Below are 18,234 nucleotides of genomic sequence, written 5' to 3'. Positions count from 1 at the left end.
CATCATTATTATCCATCGAGGGGAAAAAGCCGTACATTTCGTTGCAAAGCCGCGCGCTGCAATACACCGTGCCGAAATTTCAATTACTCTGCATGTAGTCATGATTACAGCGATGATTTTTCTTCTTATCGAAATCACCCCTCGAGAAAATTGATCCCCCTCGGTCGATGGCGCACGTACTGGCTGGCGGGCGGGTACAAGTACGTGTCGTTGAAAGAAAAGATCGCCATCCACGGTGGTTTGTGACATGAAACAAAATCCACTCACGTCACCAGCGTAAAGCCCGCATTTTGTCATGGTTCTTCCGTTAGAAATTCACTGGCTTTTCTCCCTCTCTCTCTCTCTCTCTCTCTCTCTCTCTATCTCTCTCTCTCTCTTTCTTTATGCCGTGATTTTCGAATATCCGCCTTCGGTTGTACTCTTCTCGAAGGAGACAACCCGCAGAAAATTTAGCAACATTTTTCGATTACCTCATCAGACTGATATACCTGCTCCGAGTGCTTGCCTGTCAGCCTCTTTGCCGGGAGGGATGGGACGTGTCACGACCTCATTGCTTGGATTTTCCGGCCACCTCATCGTTTGCCGTTCCGTCTCCGCTGAGGGAAAATTGTCAAATCAGTGATCTGGGGAAAATCTCGCCTGGATGAAGGAAAATGTGGTCCTTCCATGTCAGTGCGTGATGGTTCATATGTTTTTCTTTGTTTTTTTTTTTATAATGTTGTTTCTATAAGACATAATGCTCTTCTTTTCAAGCGCGCTTCCTACCAGCGCTGGAAATTATACATTTTTCTCGTGCTCTGCTTCGGATTTCCTTTAAGCCAGCCAGTTCTTTACTTACACATAAAAGCTGATGGGCCTCCCTTTCCGTTTTCCATCAGTATGACACTGCGTGACGCACTTCAACGCACGTTTGGCTAACATCTTTTTCCTTTTTCCGAAATTCCCTAAGGAGGTGCAAGCTAACAAACGAGCGCAAAGAGGATGATGCGAAGGCAAGCTCAAGAGCAACGTGACAAAGCATTATTCTTTCCGTATCTTTTTTCCTCTGACAAGGCTTTGTCCTTCACTCTGCATTCGTGCTCTACCATTTGAGTTTTTTTCTCTTCCGTAAGCGTTTGAAACTGTATTGGTTTTCCTCTAATTTAAATTCAAGCCCAAATTGAATCAAAACGCACTTCACATGCCTGAAACCAGATTGCGGGGCTTGAAGGCTAGGCTTTTGCAACGCAAGATCTTATGGGTGGAGGCGCCAGGTTCGGTAGTGTTGAGTGCTTTGTGGTTACGGGTGGTTGGCGACAATGAAGAAGAGAACAACATTTTTTCCGTGTATTGACGAATGACAACCGAAACAGCACGTTGTTGTTGATTGCTATAGGCATTACATAGAATTTCTTAACTGTTTTCAAACAGCTTTCATAAATTAAATTTTAAAGCTATCATGCTATTTTTATTTGCTCATTTTTCAACACTGATACGAAAAACCACAGTTTTTAAACTACATGTACCGTGGATATGTTAAAGAGAAAATTCATTTTCTGGACAGCTTTTTCGTTGGCATCTGCTGTTGGCACCATATGGATTGGGTTAGATTAATTGAATTTTTCATATGAATGCATTAGCGTGCGCCTCAGTGATAGGGCTGGGAAGCAGGCTAATTATGATTGTCTGTCGGCACGGGATTAACCGTAATAATAACCTTGTTGCCTTTTTTCTGAACCACTCTCGTTCGCCTCGCCTGACCGAGGAAACTCGGTTTGGCGGGCGGTAGATGCCGTCCTTTTTGCTCTTGATGCAATCATTGACGGTCGACCAGAGCGACCGATTGCTACGGCTAGCAAAAGTTGATTTAGGTCCGGTGGATTTGTAATTAGCCGGCAGATGATTTTTCCGGCTTGGCAAAAGATGAAAGGGCTGTCAAATTGTCGGTTCGAGCAAAATTACGTTGTGCCTTTCAGCCTGAAGATCAAATCCTAAAAGAAGGGCCTGTGGGGGTTTGTTTCAGGGGTTTTTTGGAGAGGAATTGGGCTTCTGAAATATTCATCGCTTTTTTGTGTAACGCACCGCACGTTCAGCGTGGCCAAAGCGCTAAACTAGGACGACTATCATCGATCCGTGGTAAATGGGACTTTGATTTGATTCGAAATCGACATCAAATAAATGTCGAGAGGGCGGTTTTATGAATTCTGAATCTATTTTGGTACATCCACGATCAATTTTTGAAAGTCTTGTCATGAACGAATAATACAATCTATTTTATATAAAATGCTTATGCTTGTAACAGTAGTAAAATATTTCAGTCAAATATATCAATAACCAGGCTTCCAGGAATTATATTCCGAAACAATCTTGGTGCTATTAATGAAGAACAAATATCACTTATTTGAATAGGCCAACTTAATAAGACGTTTTATTATCTGCTTGGAAAATTCTTCTTCAAGTTGAGCTCCTATGGTTCGTATTGTTCAACTTTCATCAGTTCTTCACATATTTATTGTTTCATTGACCTTCCGTTTCATATCTCAAAGAAAACTTCATCACAAATATTTCCCTTTTGTTCTATAACTCTGTTCTATGTGAGAACTGTATAACCGAAGTGAACTGTCTCATGATTTAGTTATGCAAACTGGACGAACAAACGAACTATAAGAGCAGATGAAATAATTTTTGTACCGTTTGCGTCCCTTATCGAGATCCTTGAAAATGTTCCCATCGTAAGAACTCGGTGAGTTTTTCAATTTTTAATGACCCCAATTTCCATTCTCGGTACGAAAAAGGATTTATAAGGCATAGGAAAACGGTGCAAGGAAATCCAAACACGACCTTTTGAAAGAAGAGTGGGAAACCCTATTAAGGACTGAACTAAGTTTGTGCCAGATTGCATAGTTTCCACGCTCCAGATGAATGTGTGCGTCCCATATTCAGTGAAGGACGTGAGAAAGATCATCTGCTAGAGTCACGTTTACCTGAGCATGGAGGTCAGAGCCGAAGCAGACAACGAAAAGCGGTACTATTTTATAAAACAGGATAGAACAGAAATGATTTAACCTTCACAACGATCAGCATGAAAGTATGATTTGAGGCTGGGAAGAGGAAGGAAAAATGCAAAATATGCAAGGAACCCAGAACGATATTAAAGCCGCTTTTCAAATGTTTGATAAAAGCATTCCTTTTAGGAATCAGTTAAGGCTCTACTTTTAAGAGCAAAACAAAACATCATCTTCATCTTAATTAAATGCGCAACCCCAAAATAATTTAAAATGAACTTTTCTATCGTGCAAGAATGAATAACTTTAAAAAACGAATCATATTGCTGTACGGTTCTTTACTATTTGTGTTTGTTTTGTCTTCTGTGTAAAAAAGCAAAGGTATTTTTTTCTCCAGGACCGATTCGAGCCTGAGGCAGCACAAAAGGACCGCGGTTTAAGGGTAAATTTTAATATTTTATTCACATTTCATCCCGGCATGTTACATGGTTCGGCTTTGCTATTTTAAGGCCAAGAGTTGTACAATGTTTACAGTTATTTTTAAATGAATATTTTAAATAGCCACCGCACCAACATGGGCTACTGCCCTTTTCACATGGGTTTTATAATTAAATACAAAAATTGTTTCATTTGTTGTTTCGAGCTATCATCGGTGTATCTCACTGGATACCTCATACTTTCGAGGCTTCTCGCAAAAAAATCCAATCATATCTCTTTCCATTAGCCATCTGACACTTAAGCAAAAGCTTTGGTACACGTTAAAATTGACACCACAAACTAGCGGTAAGCTAAAACTTTAGCGATTGTAATTAAGTTGACAATCTTAATTAGACCTTGCCTCGCTTGCGCAACTCGAGTGGTCTCCTGATATGCGAGAAGCAGCAGAAGAAGTACTCGCCGGCAGCCAATTGGAAAACGAATACTCGCTCGCTGACGAGAATCGCTCTACCAGAAGTAATTACAGATAACGAGCTCACTCGATTGCATACCCTATCCTCAATATGAGGGTTTGCTTGCCTTCAATGTGTCCGAAGGGTATAGGAGATATTAGCGACGTTCCCTGGTTCAATGCGTTTTATCCTTGCTCCTTTGGAACGTTCTCGCTTCGGTTCGAATTGACGATGGAAATTGCTGCACTCCTAGCAACGCCCTCAATTGACAACCTTACATGGTCTGACCACCTGGCGCTGGTCAGCTGGCCGCTTTGGAATGCAATTGATATATATTCAGGTTATTGAAGTATCGATTTTCTACCAATCCTTTTTCCCAGGCTTGGGCTCTAAACCTCATGTCATTCGATTCTCCCTCCGACGGGATAAGTTGCTAGTGCTTTCTATACATGCACCATCGTTGGATGATACCATTTATTCATTTTCTGCCGTCGCATCAAATTGCAGACAGGAAAAATGTGTTAGTCAGTATCGTTCAACGGTCCCTGCCACATGTCTCTATTTCCCACCACTTCAGTAGCTATCGATTGGAGCATTGAATAGAAAAGGTTGTTTATTTGTGTGCTGTTTTTAATCAGCATTCCTGTTGCTCTCTATGCACATATGTGAAAATATATAAAACGACCAACTCGTTGGGATGAGTGCTAGTCTCTAGTATCGTAACTTGAATAAAGTGCATGGGTTAAAAAATTCGAAAAAGAATAACGTTGCACAAATAAAATAGAGAGATGATGTAGAATGTTTGTCTCTATCGTACTTGGGCTATGCATGTTTTTTTGTATGTTAGGGACGTGTTGATAAAAAAGGACTATTTCATTTTGGGATTCCGCTAATGTTATCCTGCTTGGATGGATTATTTTGAGCTTGGGGATAGTAAAAGTTTTTTTTTGCCTAGAGACACAAAATCAAATCATATCACATCAAATTAAATGTGCAAAAACGGATACGAAACGATCAAGCCGGAGCTTTTTGCCTCCATGTGTGCGAACAACTTTTTGCAGAACTCTGGAGAAGGTTTATGTCGGTAAAAAAACAGATAGAAAAAAATACAAAAATAATGGAATTGGAAATAACGAGAGTTTAAGTTTAGCATGTCAAACAGCGACTGCTAGCAAGCACTAATTAACGGTAATTTATGATGTAGTACGGCTATGAAAAACGTCACTTCTGACGATTTCCGCGAAGAGTATACAACAGCAAATTGGTAGCCGACAATTGTAAATCGATCGACATTATCGATGATTGCTTAGCATGAATAATTGAGCCATGAACATTGTGGAGTGGTATTATTCGTAGGAATTCTATGAATGATGAGTCACTTGATAGCACTAGATTTGACCCTAAACATCATTTTCAAAGCTTCATATAAGTTTCTAATCCGACTGCTTTAATTTAAACTTCAAGCTCAAAAATTACAGAAAATATAACATGTCCCATGTCAATATGATTATTGCCTCGAAACGGCATAAAAGCTCCATGAAACATCTGCTGCGGCGTTGTCATTGTCAAAGTTGTTAAGAACATGCGTCGTTCTATTCCGTTGAAACAAACTACTACGGCGTTCGTTGTACAATGCTGCTGAAAAGAGACGGACCTAGTTCAAATGACTCCTCTATGCGTGCACGACATGTAATTAAGTACACAGCTGTGCACATTAGTACCTTACATGACAATGATGGCAGGAACAGTAATAGTTACCATTCTGGCTCACTCGCGCGAGTAGTGGAGATAACCAGCACAACGCGAGCACGCCATTTCTTCCTAGCTGCTATTAACAGCAAAATGGTCCAATTTGTTCTCTACCTCTCATTACGCACACCTTCCTCCTAACCAGTCACTGTATGAAGGTATCCTTGGAGACATCAAACTTGTCACTCAGACGATGGGGGTGGTTCTTTCGAGGGCAATAGTTGAACACTTGTACTTTTATCACCTGTCTACCATTATTCGCTTGACGACATGGTTGATCTTATAATATATTCGATACTGGATATATGTGTGATTGACAACATAAGCGAAGGTATTCGTTCCACCTGTGGTCCTACTAATTCGTGTTGATCTATTAATTTTATGTAATTCAATACAGAAAATATAAAGAATGTCAATACATTTATAGCTTGTTAGTTGATAGCTCCTTCTTTCAAGTTATATAACTTGAACTAAGTAGTAATCATAAACAATGCATCATTGTTAGGTGCTCAGTTCTGTTAGCAAGAATACTAGTCTGTCCAATTAAGCGATGTGCATCATAACACTGGCTTAGTACGCTTGCTAAACGATGAGAGGTAAAATTGACGCGTATGCACATTACAGTGAAATGAGAAAGTTTTAGCATCGTGGCTGATCCCCACCAAAAGACAAGTTGAATACGGCTCTGTTGGATTTTAATATATCATTCGAGCTGCAAAGATATGATGGTGGCAATCGTGCTTAATTTATAACTCTTCAACGAAAGTGCCACATTTCGGTGTCATTTCACAACGTCGGCGTCAACACGGTGACGGATCGACATAAGCATGCCGGAGTTTAAGTTGGCTACGTGCGACCAATCGCCGCCAGGACGTCGCAACCCAAGGCGTCGGAACGAAAATTCCACACCGTTGCAGCCTAGGATGAAGCTGAGCAGTGTCATAAACATTAAACGTAACGATCGCACGGGATGGAATCTCCTACGACATGGGCTGTCCTTGGATGAGTTCAAATCCTCATCATCCCAGTCCTCTATTGCTCCTCGCATTTTATTAGAGGCAATAAAATCTTACTCATACGAGCCTCAAGGACCTGAGTCTGAGAGGGCAAAACCTGGCAAGAGCCGGGATCTACCAGAGCGCATTCGAGCGAAAGGTTTCGGACAAGCGGAAAACCCCGAAAGTAAGCCTTCTCGGCTTGAAGTGCCAAATGCAGATAGAACGTTTTTGGAAGCGGTGAACTGGGAGCTCGTCCTTGAAGTTCTCGTAAAGTGTCGTTAATTTATGTGGCCTGGTCTTTTTTGTTGTTGCAAAACGGAAGCGTTGATAGCTTCTGAAGGCGCACTGGGTCGAAGGTTTCGCATGCCCGATTGCGCTGAAATGCACGAAAGAAACTGTCACGCGTCATTTAGTTTATCCTGGGACGAGCATCTTACCGACCCTGCTCGATCCAACGCGACACGGGCAAAATTGTGGAAGGCTCCGGTTTAAGCCCGGCATCATTTGCAGTCGATTCAGGACACCCTGCGCGGTTGTTGCTTTGATCCTTTCCGACCGCCCGAGCAGGGGACCGAGTGTGACGGAGCATGATTCATAGTCGCCTATGCCCTTCGGCAGCGCGCCTACCGTACCCGGCAATTCTCTGATAGCCGGCATAATAAAGCAATTACCATAAATTTGACAATGTCAATTGGAATTTAAACATAATTTGCATATAATTCATTTCGCTCCAAAGCCACACCTTGCCATACTTTCGTTCCACGATGCGACGCAGCCGTTCCGTGCTCACCACAGCCGGACACTGGCTAGAAAGCTAACTTCCGGTTCCGGATATCGAATTCGATGCGACCATTCATCCCACGCGCGTCTCCGCTTTCCCGCGACCTTTCCGGGTTGTTTCTTTTGACAAACAAATGAACGCACCCCTGTCCCTTCGCAGGCAAATGAAATTAACAGACCTCAGTGACGGACCCGCAGTGGCTCCCGGGTGTCAATACTCGTCGTCTGGGTGCCTAACCGCGGCTGGTGGCATCTGGTGGGGTCGTTGTTTGGTTTTTGTGTGTAAATTGGCAGGCCACTGGCTGTAACCCGACGAGCGGATTTCACTGAACCACCGGTGGATGCGGTGGACCGGTGTCGAGCGGATCGTGTTCCGGTTTGTTGCCCAGGCATGAGGTGGGCATGAAATTAATTATACTATTTGCAGGACGGCCAATAAAATTTGCTCGAATTAATATTACCTGCATTCGGTTACACCATGTGACCAGCAAAGGTTGGGTGCCGATCGCCGGATCCGGAGGCGAACGATGTGTTTAACTTTCCACGGGTGTGTTGGGTTGGGCGCAACTGGGTCGGAAAAGCGACCGCGCTCTATCGGAACAGGCCCAGTGTCCCAGTGGGAGTGAAGCTTGGACGTAGTGTGAACACAGCGAGTGGCGATTAATTATTCATAAACGATACTTTTGCGAAATTTATGCGTGGCACGAGGCATCGCCTCTGAATCACCGATAAACGTGCCCGTCAATCGTCAAACTAACGTCGCGTCTCGTCTCATTTGTGGCTTTGGGCCTATGGGCGCGGCAAACTTCCCTTTCTCGGTGCTCTAATCAACATGCAATCGATCACTTCCATTCAGTCCAGCAATGACGTTGTAGCAAGAATTTAAGACAAGCCCCTGAGGACTCATTTCCCAACTTCGACTCAATTCGAAGACCATGGAGACGCCTGGTCTTGCTTGGCAGATGTTCGTGGGACTTGAAGGAAAGGAAGAAGAATGAAAGGAAGGTAATGGGGAAAATGACGGCGGCTACTACGAATGAATATTAACCAGCCTAGGTAAGTGAGCGTGCCTCAGCGTTCTGGTTTGTTCCGGTTCGCGGTTGGCATCAACGATTTTAATTGATTGACTTGTGTCGTGGGCATATTGCGATCGAAAGTATTGTTGACGACGCGTTGACTAATTTCACTAGAATACAATGCAGTATACTGTTTGGAAAATCAAATTTACATTAGTGGCCGGTATTAAATTTTCTAAAAGTTAATGATAGCTTTTATGTCCTATTATAGATATTTACTTTGAAACAAAATTAAGCACCCGATCTTTAGGAACAAAACATCTCAATATTATTCATTTTTATAGCGCAAGCTATGCATACGTAAGCATTAATCTAGTTCAACTTGCTATCACTTGAATGGTAAGAGACATACACTTGTCATAGCCGACATTTAATGAGCTAAAAATAATGCATTCCAACTGCAATTGCATTCGATCCATTGCCAAGTCGCGTTTACGGACTACTCATGGAAGCTTCATTCTAGAATGCATAATTCAGTATGCTCTCGGAGTCACAAGGCGTCCAGGCGTGTCCAGGGCGCGTTCAGAGCCGAAAACGTGAAGCCTTTTCCGCATTGAGTAAGAAGAAAGACAAGGCAAACCGCAAGAAGCAGCCTAAGTGGAACATCGGTGCTTAATAATTCAAACGTATTGACGTATGTTTTTGTACTACGTTGCAAGGCGGAACGACGATGGCTGGAATACGCTGAAGCTCGTCCTTCGCCCTTACGTTGCATTACGAAAGCTGTTTATTGCTGCTGTATTTCTAGTGGAGTGGCGCTGAAAGAGTGCTGCTATATGAGAAACCTTAATTTCAGCTTCTGAAGACCTGTTCTATACCCGCCCTGCAAATCGAAATTAGAGCACCACGCCAACAAAGACAACTTTAAATGCAAGTGGTTTTATTCCGATGAAAAAAATCATAAGTTATTCAAAAAATCGAACATACGTGTGTGGTAAAAAGGCAAAGGGGTCTGGTAATGATGAAGACTCTATAATTTGCTTTACAAGCTGTTATATCACCATTCTTCTCGCCGTGCTGCATGCTAATTTTAACCATTCGTAGTTCTTTGTATTTGACTATACCAAAAATAAAGTTCAGGATACTATGGTGTCAAATGGTACTTGATATAGGTATAAATTTAATATTAAATGCTCATTTTGTCATAGCTTTCAAACTTTTTTTAAAAGTTTAAACAATTTCTAATAGTCATTTGTCTTGTTATTATTGTACAATTTTCGATGCTCTAGTCATGCTACAAGGTTTTTGTTCGCTATATGAAGTCTTGTAGGTTAAAGGTTGTGTATCATACATCAGTGAATTATATTCGATATATTGGCATAGATAGATTAGATATATTGTCATAAAATTGAAAACTTTAACCACTTCAATTCTTTTCAATCATTCTTTGCAAAGCTGTCAAAGCTTTCGATAAATGCTTAGGTGTGCTCAAGCGTGCATAATTCATGCTGGATGGTACCATATTCGATCAATAATTTTGATTGAAAATGTTCGAGCATCTACAACGGCTTGTTATCGCCCAGTAAAAGGATATTTGACATGATGAAATATTTGCTTCCACATTTCAAGCCTTATTCAGTATTTGCTTCAAAATACGAATGTACTACGAAACCCTCGTAAGCTCGAAACCGTGGTGTTTAATAAAAAGTATTGATTAATTCGATGCGTTACAACTCACTGAGTTCTCAATTTCGGCTGATAGAATCGAAAGAGTTTAAATACTTTCTCAGCGTTCTTTGGAAAACGTAAGCACTCAGTTCATCTCTTCAGCATCTTCTTGCTTTAGAAAATAAAACAGATATAAATTATAATTAAACAAACATCTTCCAAGAAATTGAACACCGGCACCACTAACTGTGGCTTAACGCTATCGATCGGGAGTTTTCCTCGCATATCGTCAGGAAGGAAACCGATCCGAAAAGTTTCGGTCGTTCCCAATGCCTGTAACGTGTTGTAGTGGGCGGAACGGAGAACGTGCGTGCAAGCAAGTGGTTGTGTTATCGAAATGGAAACTGAATTCATTTCCTCTCAACCACAAAATCCGAAACCAAACGAACTAAACCAAACCAAACAAATCGAATCCTGGGATAGTAGACTGAAGCATGGCCCACCTTTACATTTTTTTTGCTCTCAGAAGAGACTGCTGGAAAGACGTGAAACAAGAGCCCTGGAAAGGAAGCTTTCTCTTCTCGGAATCGATTCTGAGGCGATACCGAACAACAAACACCGACGCTACTTCGGAACCCAGCCCAGCCATTTGCTCCGTTGGCTGGCTATTTTCTGTCTGCGCAGTATTAGAAACACAACCCCAACCACAAAGGACGTAGTCTTCCTCTTTTGCAATAAGAACAAGAACCCTGGGCAGCAGATCTTCTCCTTCCCTCGAAAAAGGATAAGATTGTGATGAAGAGAAATCAAACATTGCCGGAACCGGTTGGCAGGATTGGTTTGATGGCATCCAGTCTGAAATGGACTTTGAAACAAGGAGTGACCATTGCGGTTGAAGCCTTCCACAGCCCAACACAAGCATGGCACATTTCTTTCCCTGAACCTTCCAAGAGCACCGAACGACGTGTCCACCGTAGAAGAATGTCCTAGCTGGCGTTGACAAACGGGCGAAGGACAACCTTCGCCTTCACCGAAGATTAGTTACTTAATTAGGTTTCGTCCTGGTCCGACGATGAGTGGGTCGTCTCAGTGTCCTGTCGACGACGGTTTCCAGCGGCAACAAAACGCACCATAATCCGCACACAATGTGATGCTTTCGGTTGCAGGAAGGTAATCAATAGAGTGGACTCAAATGGTAATGTGACGATATCGATACGCCAGCCAAGGGGATACCAAACGTTACGGCGGGGTGACGATAAGAAAACGAGCTCCTCTTCAACGCATTTTCATTAGACTCTCTGCATATGCACACCCGTACACACGCAATCAACACTAGTGGTCATTGGGTCGATCTTTTACGTTCCAGAAAAGAGGATTTCGGCGCCAGGATACCACTCAAAGTATTACTGAGAGTGGTCTCTCTGTGGTGTATGAGGGAATTGAGTTGCCATGCTCGTGATATACTGCCAGATACTTCTACTCAAATCATTCGAATGTAAAGGTAATATTAGATCTTTACTATGGATAAATTGACAAAAGACGATAGTTTGTCAAGTGATTTCAAATGTCTATGAAATTATCAATCAAAATAATAATAATAATAGATTTGTCGACCTTTCCTTGTACATTGTGAGGTAACTTTATTTTAATATGATTATAACATTTCTCGACGGACACGAAGAGAAGAATGTGTAATGCATGTGATAATACAGTTTGTATATTATTTATGAATGCGACAAATAACCAATTCAAATACTGTGAACGAACTTCAAATTTAAACAATCCATTGCTCTGGGGTTCCACAACGCCTCAGGAGCCGAACCAATCTACGATCTTGTCAGTTAAAAATGTACCACGAGCTACCATGTTGGCTTCGCAATCCATTTAATTTTAAAATTGATTTAAATCCTTAGCACATGAAGCAATTCAAAGGCACTGCTGATCACTGGGAACAAACGTCCACGTTCCCTGCTGGGTATAAAAGAAGCCGGAATTATTGGCGTCGCGGGTGTGTGTACATGTATGGCAGAGGCTTTTTAATACCACTCTTTGATGACAAAAACTCAACATTTCCAAGTTCATAAAATACTTCCGCCGGTGCCGTACGAACTTTGTGCAGTGTGTTTTATTTTTTCCCATTCACCTACACCAGTGTCTGCTTTTGACCAAGGCAAGCCAAAGACCAATCATCCTACGCTCCGGGGTTCTGACAGGATTCGTTTCAAGCAGTCTACACGGGGCGCCTCCTACAGGCTCCGTTTCCGCTCCATGGTGCTTCTCAATTGAATCTTTTTAATATCCGGTCCATGGCACGGGAGGCAAATCCATCCCGTGATCCACGGTGTCTTTGTCTCGCTGGCACTGAGCGGAGAGAAGCGCTGGGAGGGTCACTTTTCTGAAGCCGAAAACCGGATCAAACTTTGAGCGGGTCAGCAGGAATAATTGAAGCCACGGGCGGAAGACTCTAAGCTGGAAGTAATCTTCGATGGTGGCTCTTCCCTTGGGCGACATTCGATCGCGAAGGCTCGAGAGAAGCCTCACCGAGGGTGGTCCGTGAAATACGGTAAAGCTGTCAGATGAAAGGTTGTCAGCAAGGGAAATGAAATAATCTCGAAATTGAAGAAATATTCTGTTGCTTGTTTTCCAACATATTTTGTATCACATTACAAAGTTTTAGGAATTGAGTAACACCTCAGCAAAAAAATATTGCTGCTTTTGCTGCCATTACCTTCTGGATTGCTGCTTCCACAAGCCGTGTGTGTTGATCGTAACATGTGTTTGGAGGCACCTTTTACGATCGTAAAAAGTGTTGTTTCATGTTTATATTCCGTTCGTCAAGCAACGTGTGTGTGATTTTTTTCCGTTGAATGGGATTTTTGTGATAATTTACGTGTATCTGTGTTGCTATATCTCTACCAATATTGCAGTGACTATTTTTGTATATATCTCCCAGAAAATGTCCCAAAATGTTGCCTGTCAAACGAGCCATTTTGTATATTGCAGTTAATTATGCGAAGTTTCTGTCCTGTACATATGCAGCGCTAGATTCAGTACGCTTCGAGCGCCTAACATTATATCATAAAATACAATTGCAAAACTGATGAAATCTAGCTCATACAAATGATTATCCTACCATTCTGTCGTTGAAAAAAAAGACACTAAATTTCATATTGCAATGTTTTTTTAATCGTTACTCGTGCCAAGCCTGAGCCAATAGCGCGTGCGTTATCGTTATCGTTTTGTGCCACTGTGTTTCGTTGCTTTATCGTGCTTCTCTGTTTCCGTTTCTTTCCTTCCACAGGGTGCTGTTTTGTGACGTTTTACACGCGAAAGGCTGCCCTCAAGGCGCAGGACGCACTGCACAACATCAAGACGCTCGTCGGGGTAAGTAGTCGCCCTTATGTCGCTCACCTTCTCACAGCTAAAGCACGTACCAAAGATGGTTTCCTGGCTCTTGTCTATTCATCCCTGTGCTCGCCCTTAAATTCACCGTCTAGAATTGTTTCACGTTTTACACGCATTGGCATGCGTGATCCCAACCCGGGTTCAATGTGGTTTTTGTCGAGTGTACACCTATCGTTAGTGTTTCCGTATTTGCGTACGATTTGCAGTAGTTCTGTACGGGTGAAAGTCATTTTGTGTGTCCAATCCTTTTCGGTGTTCTTGTGCAATCGTTCTGACGTGGTTCAAATGCAGCATTAGCACCATACTAGCTGACCACATCGCTATTCCATTCTCGTCCACCGGAATCTGACCGGGAGTCGATGAACGTACGTGGAAGGATGGCAAAAAAAACTTTCGGGAAAGCTCAAAAACCAAATCGGATAAAAAACGTGACAGCAACGGTCTACTGTAACATGCATATTGGCTAACTGGGCGGATGCGAATATAGTCGCAGTATAAAGCCTTTTTTGTACAGCTACGGTGGAAATCCGTTTTGTAGACGTGACTGCAGAAAAGTCGGCCAAACAAAATATGTAAGACATCTTTTGGTGTAGATAACTCTGTTAAAACATTGGGTTACTAAGAAAGCTCTATGTATACTTATTATTCTTGTACACCTTGCTTACGTATTATCTTTATAACGCGGGCAATATAAGAAGGATTTTTTTTATTAAACTATATTAGTCATGATACAAAGAGTTCCAAAATCGTACGCCATATGATGCCATAAACCCTGAATTTGTTCTCGTTCAGATGTCTGACCTAATATAGCTTCATTAGGAATACATCATGAAATCATATTGAAATATGTATCTGAAACACCTCAAGGCGTCACAGATGTCTAAACATGAATCACTCATCGTTCACTGCGATTATCGTGGATGCTCTCATCGGTCCTCGACTTTTGGCGAACGTTGACGCTTCTTTTCACCTCAAGTATATTCTTGACGCGAGAAAGACATCAAAAGGTTCCTTCCGCGATAGGCTCATTCAACACTTTTTTACACACGCATAGAGTAACAGCGAGTCGCTGGGGGACATCTATTAAAAGCACTTCATACATGAGCTGCAGCTGTTTCAATTAGACAGTGAAAAGCATATCTTTGGAGAAAATCTCGACCAAAACCATGTCACTGCTTATGGCCCATCTTTATACTACTAGCCATCAGGAACAAAGCCCCGGCGTGCAGTTTGACGACATCGAAGGGGTGAGACCGTCGAGTAAGTGAACTGTCAATAATTCATGATTATCGATTTTTGCTTCCGTTCGACGCGCGAGCACCAACTTCGTTGCGTTTGTGGTGGCCCTTTCGTAAAAGATCGTGGTCGTGGAAGGAAAACCTCTTTCTACCTCTCAACCGGCGCCAGGTGACGTTGTTCCGTTGTTCGGCCGGGTCTTTCAATCGCAGCGCCAGATGCGGATGAATGCCAGCCAGTCATCAAATTGTTATGTTTTTTCAAATGAAACTTTTCCCATACCGTGTGGTATGTTGCCTTCCTGTCCTAGCCTAAGGCGAGTCGTTCGATTTAACAATCGCTTGAGTGCTTGGAAAGTTACACATGTAAACCAGTACTGGCAAGCAAAACAAACGAATGGGAAGCATCGCATACGGTAACCCATGCTGAAGAGGAACATGAAATGTAGCAAAAAAACTCATTTCTCACGGCTTTCACTCTGGTAACAGGATTCATACAACGAATGGATACAGCAAAAACAAAAATCGAAACAAATTTCATGTCATTATTAAACAGCAAATATTGAAAGTTTGTCGATAGCATGTCATACTTTTACAGCTCTAGCCATCGAGGTGGGCTACAGCCGATGGTGATGAAGCATTACGGAGCGACACTAGCTCGTTTTGCTTTTGATATTACGGAGTACTTACCCAACGGTCGGATACGGTCCTCGCAGTCTGTTGCCGAAGCGTCCCTCGATGAGCTACGATAGTGCTGAAGTCGTTTCGCCTTATGCGCTGTTTGATGAGAGGTTCACGTTCCACCGCTCGTTTACTCGAACGCCATGGGACAAAAATATAGTAGATTGTTGACTTCCTTTTTAGAATGGCGTTAGGTATATGCCACCACGACACCATGATGATGATTTGATCCTGTTGAGCAGCGGAATAATATTCCAGGGGCGCTGCGATTTTTCGCTCAAACCCCGTAATGAAAGCACTTCGATGAATGTGCTTAAAAAACAGTCGTCCAAAGCACATGCAAGATCGTGTAAGTTTGTCCCGCATGGTGGGCAGACTTCAGACGAGAGTAAAATGAAAATCCTTGAAATCATTTATCGACGAGGAAGGATGCATGAAGCACCTCGCCCGAGGGATGAGTGTGAAAAGATGGAGAATCAGCGAGTTTTCACGAGTTTCTTCTACCACATCACCGTTGAGTGTTTGTATATGAGCTTCATATTTCCTGATTCTTGTTTTTTGCTCTCCCATATCAAAGCAGTTCGCTTCTGATAACTTCTCGGTAGTTTGGAATGCTTTTCGAAATAGGATAAAAAAGGTTCCTCCCGGACAAGGTTGGCGGAGTGCCATGTTCGATTTTCTTTGTTTGCGCTTACCCACATCATTTCCTTTGGAGGATATCGACTTAGTTTGCAGTGAGTGTTACCTTACCTTCATTTCTGCGCCTAAAATTGTCGTAATTTTATATTAATACACGCAGTCTCATATTCACCGGTGTAGCATAGAGACAAGCATGGGCTTCGGTACTCGATGTTCTTTAATCTACGAAAAAGCACTGATTTTCACTTCTATGCATCGCTCAGCAGATCCTATAATGTGTTGGATCAGCGCAGTTCATTGGAAACCCAGCACTTGAGCTGTCGTTTTCCATTCGCCACTCGTATCTGCGAGCGTATCTGACTAAAAAGGATCGTGAGCTCGAAATGGTGATTGAGATACAGATGTACGAGCCTCACAGACACGGTGGAACGACGGCATGTATTAGCACCTTAGTGTCGTTTCCTCCGAAGTAGAATGGTTCATCAAAGGCATGTCAATATGAGAGTGGTAGCGCGATGCTGAAAAGCAAGCTGAGACAACATGCTATCAAATCCAGGAAACGAAACGAACGGTCGATGTAAGGAAGGGAATTTGCAAAAATGAACCATCCCTCGGCGAATTATCGCAGGGAAAAGCTTTTCACCATCTCGGAGATACGTATAAACCGGCGTTTGTATATTGTCGTGTGTTTGTGTGCTTCTGATATACCAGTTCTCTTACGCCAATCGGAAGACTAGAGTTTTTTCTATTCCACGCGCTACTGATGCGACTTTTCTGTTGCTAGTGGTGGAGCTAAGCGAGCTATTTGAAGCTTGAATAACAAACAAGAATAAAAAGATTCTTCCTCCGAGGACTTGAAGGCTTTTTTCTAACAATGTCATCGTATAACAGATTTTCAAAACTGGAAATGCAAAAATCGCTATTACTCTACCCCTGCCAGATGATTGCACATTGTTATGACACTTTCATTAAATTTTTTGCTCAACTATCTCTCGTTGCGTAAAATACGTTCCATCGGAATTGATTTGAATACAAAGGCAACGGCTCGATAATGGTTTAAACCTCGGCATGTACCGTCCAACCGCAACGGCTTTTCATGTGCTTTGCAACATGGCATAGACCCCGCTGGGACAACACACCGTCAGCACCAACGATGTTAATAGAGTGTTCAATTGCTTGTAACGACCATAAATCTGCTCTTAATTGTGTTTCAATAACAAAAATTGAAAAACTGCACCGTCCTGCGCCCTCTCTCGATTGGAATAGAGCTGCATGGGTGGCAGCGTGACATCTAAGCCTCTATCAGCAGTATGAAAACGAATTAAGCAATTAGCAGCTGGTGGTGTGATTAGCAGACCCGGCAGCTCCTGGGCCACTCCGGACATTGATTTTACTCGCTTTATCTCTTCATCCTGCAGTGTGTACCGGTGGCGTGCAACAAACTGTAAAATTCATCGAAGCTGTGGGAAATTAAACTTTAATCGATCTATTATTTTCAATTTACATAATCATAATCGTTTAAACTCATAATCAGTGCTATCACCGACACTACGAGAGTTTCGGGTGGCGAAGTACATCGCGCTCGTCACCACTCAACTCTAGGGAAACGCACGGATAGATCAGAATATTTGCTAGCTAACATCATCCGTTGTTAGAGCGATTCTAACTGGTCAAGCTGGGCGTTCCAGTGCTCCGACTCTGGATGTGTAAATCCGTCTCGAAGCTGGTGACCGTTAGTGGTGGTAGGGCTCCCAACGGTTAGATGAGCTTGCATAATGCTTCTCGTTGTCCATTTATATGAACGCCACTACGAAGGATAGCTCGTAGAACGCCTGGATACAGCTCATCGAACAATCAACCAAACGGTTTGAGTATTAAAGGTATTGTGTTTTAGCCTTCGTAAAGAGATGGAGGACTCATGCTTCAAACTAATTACTTTCCACATGGCACAACGTTCGGGTACCGAGGCATTTGGATCAGAATACATAAAAAGCACTCTATGAACTACTTATCAGAAGTTCTCTTAAATCTGCAATAATTTAGACATTTTGCAATGTGTCAAAAACACTCAAGCTTGTTATGAAGGATCGAAGGTTTGCTGTGGGTTCAGTTTTTGGTACAAATAGAAAATAAACCACCATCGAATTTCATCAGAAGTGCGCTATTTTCTGAACCAACGGATCGAAAAA

General features: G+C 42.4%; 1 protein-coding gene across 1 annotated transcript in view; it reads left to right on the top strand.

Moving 5' to 3' along the window:
• The window catches only part of LOC128726126 (CUGBP Elav-like family member 2), a 164,058-nt gene that overhangs the window by 70,873 nt on the left and 74,951 nt on the right, over nucleotides 1-18,234 (top strand). Inside the window, exon 3 of the mRNA XM_053819916.1 lies at nucleotides 13,387-13,469. Coding sequence (XP_053675891.1) covers nucleotides 13,387-13,469 — 83 coding nt within the window. The remainder of the gene's footprint in view (nucleotides 1-13,386; nucleotides 13,470-18,234) is intronic.

The sequence above is a fragment of the Anopheles nili genome, chromosome 3 (genome assembly GCF_943737925.1).
Source record: "Anopheles nili chromosome 3, idAnoNiliSN_F5_01, whole genome shotgun sequence".
In the NCBI taxonomy this organism is placed as follows: domain Eukaryota; kingdom Metazoa; phylum Arthropoda; class Insecta; order Diptera; family Culicidae; genus Anopheles; species Anopheles nili.
Note: the sequence above shows the minus strand (reverse complement) of the source record. Positions and strands in the feature narration are given on the sequence as shown.